The 7,683-nt window shown below is 38.2% G+C and overlaps 1 protein-coding gene across 4 annotated transcripts in view; it reads left to right on the top strand.

Moving 5' to 3' along the window:
- LOC107680292 (serine/threonine-protein phosphatase 2B catalytic subunit alpha isoform-like) overlaps window positions 1–7,683 on the top strand; it is a 45,390-nt gene that overhangs the window by 394 nt on the left and 37,313 nt on the right. For 2 of the 4 annotated variants that reach the window (XM_016476132.1, XM_016476129.1), the window contains exon 1: window positions 883–1,389. In XM_016476132.1, the coding sequence (XP_016331618.1) occupies window positions 1,332–1,389 (58 nt within the window). In that variant the 5' untranslated portion in view covers window positions 883–1,331. Of the gene's footprint in view, window positions 1–882; window positions 1,390–2,420; window positions 2,532–7,683 lie in introns of those variants that run through there. The other 2 variants (XM_016476130.1, XM_016476131.1) reach the window with 2 other exon arrangements.

The raw sequence follows: 7,683 nt of genomic DNA, 5'->3' as shown, positions 1-7,683 counted from the left end.
TATATATTTATTTATTTATTTATTTATTTATTTATTGTCTTACCTGCTTTTGTTCGCGTTTCTAATATTTGATTGTCCAAACAATTAATAGCAAATATTTTTAGGCTGCTTTTGTCTGATCCTCACATAATCCTGATTACACAAATCTAAAAAGATCAAACGATCGGCCTATATTCCTAAAATACCTTGTTTCATTGTGATACCTTTATCCCGTTGCACAGGTTTATGCCCTCTATCTACCCCATTCAGACAATCACATTCACTGAAAAAAGCAAGCCTTTAGGCGTAATGGTGGAATAGAACAGAACAGTACTGACACACTGGGTTTAAAGGAAATTGTTAATGATACAACACAAAAAATATTGCTGATTATTAATACATGACAACAAAATAGTGCAAACTAGAGTGATGAAAGCATAAAATATCAAAATGGACCAGGTGGTATATTTAAAACGCACTGTGTTGTTGTGGTAGCATGGTAAAGTGATACTTTGATAACTTGCTATTGAATGACTATCATACATTATTTACATGCTACTCTATGTTATTTCAAAAAATAACATTGTATTACCATGGTACATGTTCAAAAGTCCATGGTATTACCATGGGTGCAGTGCCCAAAAACAATGGAAACCATTAATTGTTTTGTACTTATGTTAATGAAGCAGCATTCCAAAATGGTAATTATACAATATTTGATTTGACAAAAAAATAGATAGATAGATAGATAGATAGATAGATAGATAGATAGATAGATAGATAAAAGAACAAAGATAACATAAGCTGGTTCTTTTTGCAACATTCATAATACAGTCAGAATCCTACGCCGCCTTCTGACTCTCTACGGCATGAAGCATTAAAAAGACTGACGTCAATAAAGCAGCAACAAGGCCTGGGTGTGCGCGCGCTCTCTCTCTCATCTCGTGCGCAGGGAAACCCCGAATCAGCCTCCGCGTGATGGCAGTATGAGGCAGTCCCTGCAAACCAGAGCGTGGGAGTTCCTTTCTTCGCCATGTCGGGGTGGTGCTGCAACGCGCTGAGGATACCCTGAACCGAGCAGAAGTCTCCCAGCCCCCCTCCTGCTACTCCATCCATCCATCTATCTATCTGTCTACCCATCCGCCCCCACACGGCACCAGGCAGAGTCCAGCATCTCCAGCATAACTGTTTCCCCGGATCAGCTGCGACACATCTTCCCCCTGACCGACGGTGGACGGAGGAGAGACGCACCAAGTGATGCGGCTTCTGCAGCCCGCGCATCCCGCAGCACCGAAGACCGCACGCTCGCCCGTTAGGAGTCGGCGCACTTTCCCCGTTATCTACAACAACCCATGAGAATGTCCAGCACAGACATCATGGGTTTAAACCTTACCGACCGCCTAATCAAATGTAAGTGCATTGTGTTGTGTACCTTTTTATTCATACTCAGTATATTTAAGCATGCAGCGTTAAGTGCGATTGTGCATGACTCGCTATGATTCTGTTTCTATGATGATGCGCTGTAAGGAAGATCTTTTTATCGAAGATTTTTTGAAAACCTCATACGTCATGCATTAATGATTGATCAGGATGCTTCGGATGGTGTGTTTTGCATCCAAAAAAAGTATTCCCATTATATGAGATTGGCAACCCATTACGGTTCCCTAAATGCTCAGCGATGCTGATGCAGGCGAGGTATGGCAAGTCATTTTAGCATTTATTCTTTAAAACTAACATTTTTTATGTTAGCAAATTAGTAACAAGTGCTTATTTATCAGATACTACACTTGAAAAATGATTTTCAAAGTTATAAATAAAAGATTATTGGAGTACGTTTTTCAAGATTTCAATTTCAAAATTTCAAATTTAATTCAATGTGTTAATTAACATTTCTATGTACCTGTGACATTTACTACCACGTTTTGAGTGAAAATTGTTTCTTCTGTATTATTTATTTTTTGCAACGAGTCACTCAAAAGTATCTCAACTAGTCATCTCAAAAGTAAAGGGAAAAAACAGTTGTTAACTAGTGAAATAAGAATGTTACTAACAACTGGGGTGATGACTAAATGGGTACTAGTATCTAATAAGTGCAATAAAACGGAAATAGCCTACACTGTCATTTTTTTTCCGAAGACGAAAATAAAACAAAGATTACTGGAGGACGTTTTTTTTATATGCTATTTTCATGTTTAAGTGTTACTTGCTTTTTCTTTGTAATTATTTGTGCATTTACTAGCAGTGTAGATGTAGTCACTAATAGGTACTAGAAACTATATTACATGTATATATGTAGTAATTAAAACTAAATTGCAGTCACATAAATCTAAGAAACAGTTTTGAAGAATAAATGCGAAACGGCTTGCCACATATGTGGAGCGCATAGACGGCTGCGCGCGCCTGCTGGCGGATGGATGAACTGTTATACAGTGCCAGGTTACCCGAGAGAGAGAGAGCCATAGAGGGGGAGGAGAGCAAGAGAGAGATTAACATCTCGATCCAATGAAATATTTTTGACAGTTTGAGGATGACAGCGAAAGGACGACTTAAAGGTAGCGTGGCGTTTGCATTGCATTCCTGCATTGTTTCATGCGTCTCCTTGCGCTCGCCCATACGCATCTTTTACTCCAATGTCAGTGAGCGCGCTTGTCGGGTAGCTAACCGCGCTCGGATAACGAGGTGATCTCGTGAGTTACCGTGTCGATTGTACGTGTTAGGATGTGAAATGCCTCGAGACCTTGCAAGAGTGCACTCTTGTCATGCGGGGAAAATGCGCTGAGATGCTCGCAATGTCAGCTCGTGCACTGACATGCACATCCTTGCATAGATGGCCCATGAGGGTATTTTAGTGTATCATTCCGAAGCAGTTGATCGATTCGTTGGTACAGCGTTACTGCAAACAAGGCTGCACATAGAGGATGCACTGCATCCAGAAATCCCAATGGCATTAAAGCTAAATTATTGCAGAAAAACAAGATGCATTGCAGTACTATATATTTTATGTGATGATGATGCATCGATACGTTAAAAAAACTATGCAAACCCATCATAACTAGCCTATACCAATGAAGCTATGCATGCACTGTAAGCTTAGCTTATTCAAAGATATTTTATATTTCCAGTTTTTGCAATAGATAATAAATATAAAATAAAAGTAACCATTATAATGCCAAATAGTGAAGATGTTGGCATTACAGCATTACTGGATGATGAGATATGTGTGGATGTATAGTGTGGGGTTAATTAGACTTCAGCGATGCCTGTGCATACTGAAAAGCTACTAAAAAGCATCTGTTCCCTGTGTATATGTGATCGATTTGTTTGGATTATGGAAGAAAATAAGAGCGACATGGGAGGCACGTTTTGGACCACCATGTGAGCAAGTTTGGTTTGGGCAGAGAGAGATGTGTTGTGTACTGTAAGGGCTATCCCACCCTGGAGTGTGGCCGCCTGTAATTATTTAGCAACATATGCCATTCTGTATTAAATAATCATAGTGCAGCATGTGTGTCACATTTATGTAATATTAACCATTAGGTATCTTGGATAATAAGCTTTAGGGAAGGTCTGTGTGAGAGCGTGTCCAGATATAGCTGGCGTACGAGGAAAGCAAAGCAGGCAGTGTGAAGGTGAGAAAGGTATAAGGAGGACACAGTGGAAGTTAAAAACTGCCCGATGGTTCATGGAAACCTTTAGGAAAAAAGCACAGTGGGATATCCTTGATATGGCATCAAGTGGTAATACCATGGTGCTTTGATATTATGCATATATTGCATGGTATTTACATATACTCCAATGTAGGTCAGTCAGTACTATGGTATTACCATGGCTTTTATATGTGTTCTAATCTAGAAACTATGGTAATACTGTGGTACCAATGTTCAATATTTGGAGAATGGCATTCTTGACATGATTATTTAGATGTTGCTTGTTACCATGTCCAAAAAACCCTCTAAAACTTTTACTATAGTACAGTGTCCAGAAGAAAAAAAAACATGGTAATACCAATCCATTGTACTTTAGAAAGCATAATACCATGGTGTTTTAGTGAAGAAGATTGTGTGCTTGGGATAATTATTTACATGTTACTCCAATAAACTTCAAAGAATACCATGGTATTACCATGATACTTGTATATTTGTTCTAGTCTATAAACAATGGTAATGTCCAGTATTGGGAAGGTGGAATGAGATTCCATAATTATTTAGATGTTGCTCCAAGATATCATACCATTGTACCATGTCCAAAAAAAACCAAAGAATCCCTATTGTACCATGTTCTAACACATGGCACATGGTAACCATGGTTCTACCACAGTACTCTTTGCTAATTTTTCTATAGAGAGTAACAGAGAGTAAAAGTGGTGCATTGGAAGATGGCACGATTGAGACAAACACAAAGTGAGTAAGCGAGTAGATTGCTTGAGATGAATTTGCTCATTTCCACAAGTTATTATGTGCTGCATTCTCCGTGAGACAGAATGCGCCTCACTGCCATCTGTCTCCTCAAGGAATGTAGTAATGTGACAATAATGACTAGATTATTCTAATTGCTTCATAGTGTATTTTTTTTTATGATTAGTACTAATAGGTGTTCTTGGCCCCTAGGAATGGAGAGGTTTTGAAACAGGACGATATTATTTGCATACAGTCATAAACACACACTTTCATGGCATTATCTAAACCGCTTCAAAGATCGACATTATCTCCAGATTTTGTGTCTGTGTTAATTCATGCATGCCTCCTGCCGAGCGCCGACACGCAACGGGATGTTAAAGCCCAACACTGAAACTAAGAGTGTTGACATGAGCCTGGCGATAAATGAAACAAGAGCAGGTGAAAGAAAAGAGAGGGGGAATGTGTGAAAAGTACGGAGGATGAGAAGTGGGAGAGACGGGGAATTAGGCACTTGACAGCAGATAGATGGATGGATGTGCATGCGCTTGTGTCCCAGCAATCTCTTTCTCTCAGACACGGGCAAACGCTCAGGCAGTGTTTGGAATAGAATTCTAGAGCACTGTGTACTTCACAGTGTATACTGAATATTGCCAACTATATTTAAAAAATAGTATGTGAAAATAGTATATGAACATTATGCAATTCTAATCAAACCAAGGAAGTGTATAATATCATACTTGGAGAAAACTATACTGTATATCCATTAACATTCCCATTTATTTCAAAGTGTTTGGTAGTGGATTTTATCAGCCAAACATATGATCTACCTGTATAAGTGCCATGGACACTTTTGAATGACTGTCAGTAGAGAAAAAAAATGCTTTTTGCAAGCAGAATGGTGTAGCTAACTGAACCATGCTAACTAGCCAAACCCATGTTGCAACAAAGTAGTATCAAAGTACTTTTTAAGGAAAATAATATTTACATGGTGGCCATATTTACAATGCCTCCAGGCAGCTACTTCAGGCATGCAAGACAAACTATATTTATGAATGGGGAAATACTGAAATCTCTGGCATTTAAATATAATATTTCAAATCAGCAATTAAGTCTGGCTTGTCTAATAAATGCTGTTTTCAATGCTAAAATAGAATAATAATTAAAAAAAAGATATAATTAATGCAAACCAAGGAAGTTTATAATACTTAGAGAAAAAACATGAAACCATTAAAAAGCAGTTATAATCAATGCAAACCAGTAGCGTTAAATGTGATGCTTGGCATAATTAGATACCATTGGTACCATGTCCAAAAAGTTTTACAATAGTATTGTGTCCAGAAAAAAACATGGTAGTATTATTTCAAAAAAGCATGATAATACCATGGTGCTTTTAGTGAGGAAGATTGTGTGCTTTGCATAATTATTTACATATTACTCAAAAACACCTCAAAGAATACCATGGAATTACCATGATACTTGTAAATATCATAGAAACAATGGTAATACTATTGACCAGTGTTCAATGTTGGGAAGATGGAATGGATTTTATCCAGAACATAAACTCTGAGCTTAATCTTAGATGAGAAACTAAACATAACCATGAGCTATGAGCTTGACTAGATAAAAACAATGACCTGGCATGGAATAGCTTCAGTGCTTCAGTACAAGGAAAAATGGCAAATCAGGGTTTAATTGCAAGACTATGTGTTAATCACATGACACAATCAATGACAAAAGTTAACAGAACTGCTAAACAAGATAACAAGACAAATGAACATGAACCAGTGAGCGAACAGAACTAATAATGAGAAAAGACAATGAACCAATGAAAACATGACATGAGAAACAAGCTGGAACAGGAGGTCACATGACACAAACATGACTGAAGTAAAAGTAAAAGACATGAAATAAAAGACTTGACTAGATAGACCTGAACTGAAAACATGAACAAAACCCTTAGACAGACGTGACATATATAGCATTAAAGGGGTCATATGATGCGATTTCAAGTTTTCCTTTCTCTAGAGCAGACTGCGCTTGTCAAAGGAGGGGACTTTGTAGAAAACGAAGCGTTTGAGAGAGGCGGGGCATAGAGGACCTACAATAATGTACAGTATTTGAAAAATAACGTGTTTTTTGAATATTACAGCATGTCAACATATTCTGTTACACGAAATACACAAAATAATGATCTTTAAAAAAGCATCATATGACCCCTTTAAGAAAGCATATTTTTCAGATCGGTCCCGCCAATGCACGTGCAGTCCTAAGTGAGACTAAGTGAGTCTCAGGTTTCTATGGGAATCAGAGCTTCTAATGGCAGCTGCAGTGGTGAAGTGACTCTTTTATTTAGAAGGCTCGACTAGAGCCATCATATTGCGCATTGCAGTTTCTCCCATTCATTAACTTTGTCACATGACCTCATTACATGCATGTATAATCCTCTTGGGATGCTCCTGTTTATGAGTTTGGAAGTCATAATTATGATGTGACTGCATTTAAGAGATTTTGTTTGGGGGGGAAAATGGATGTATTGGCCAATTTCAAATTCTTTTAATTTCACTATTGACGAAAAACATTTAAAGAAAAAATTGCACATACGGTATGTAATTGATGCTTTCTCAGTGTATTTAGCATTCTCGTTCTGCCACAGAGAACAAACTTTAGTGATTTTATTTAGGGATGCACCGATACTGATACCAGTATCGGGTATCGGTATCGGGCCCGATACTGAGCTCCTGTACTTGTACTCGTACTCGTTAAAATGCCCCGATACCAAACGCCAATACCACACAGCATGTTATAAGTGCTATATTCAGACAAAGAAACACCGACAACAGAACAACAGACAGCAGAATGGAGTTATTAGAGATTAAGGATGTCTACGAAGTGTATGCGTGCAATGAATATAATGTTAAACATTCAGTATTAACGCCTGTATAGCTGATGTGCGCGAGCTGATAAGCAAAGCACGCTGAGTAGATTGAGCGCGCGGTGGTGCAGATGCGCGAGCTTGTCGAGAATATCCCTTTCTCACAGACATCACTGGAAAGTTTGTAGTTTGGTTGGATATGTCAAAAACAAGTAAGTAAAACAATGCACAAGTTACATAACGGTAGGGAGGGAGAGAGAGACAGAGAGAGCGCGCGCACACTTCTGTTGTGTGATCTTTGATGTTCACTCACTTATCACACGCATCATTTGGATTCAAATTAAATCATAAAAATAAGACTGTTTATATGGGCATTCACTATAAAGATCATTTATTTTCAACCTTAGGCATACACGACTTTCTGGCGAAAGTGAA

The sequence above is a fragment of the Sinocyclocheilus anshuiensis genome, unplaced genomic scaffold (genome assembly GCF_001515605.1).
Source record: "Sinocyclocheilus anshuiensis isolate Anshui unplaced genomic scaffold, SAMN03320099.WGS_v1.1 scaffold1438, whole genome shotgun sequence".
Lineage (NCBI taxonomy): Eukaryota > Metazoa > Chordata > Actinopteri > Cypriniformes > Cyprinidae > Sinocyclocheilus > Sinocyclocheilus anshuiensis.
The sequence above is the reverse complement of the archived record's forward strand: the minus strand, read 5'-3'. Positions and strand labels throughout refer to the sequence as shown.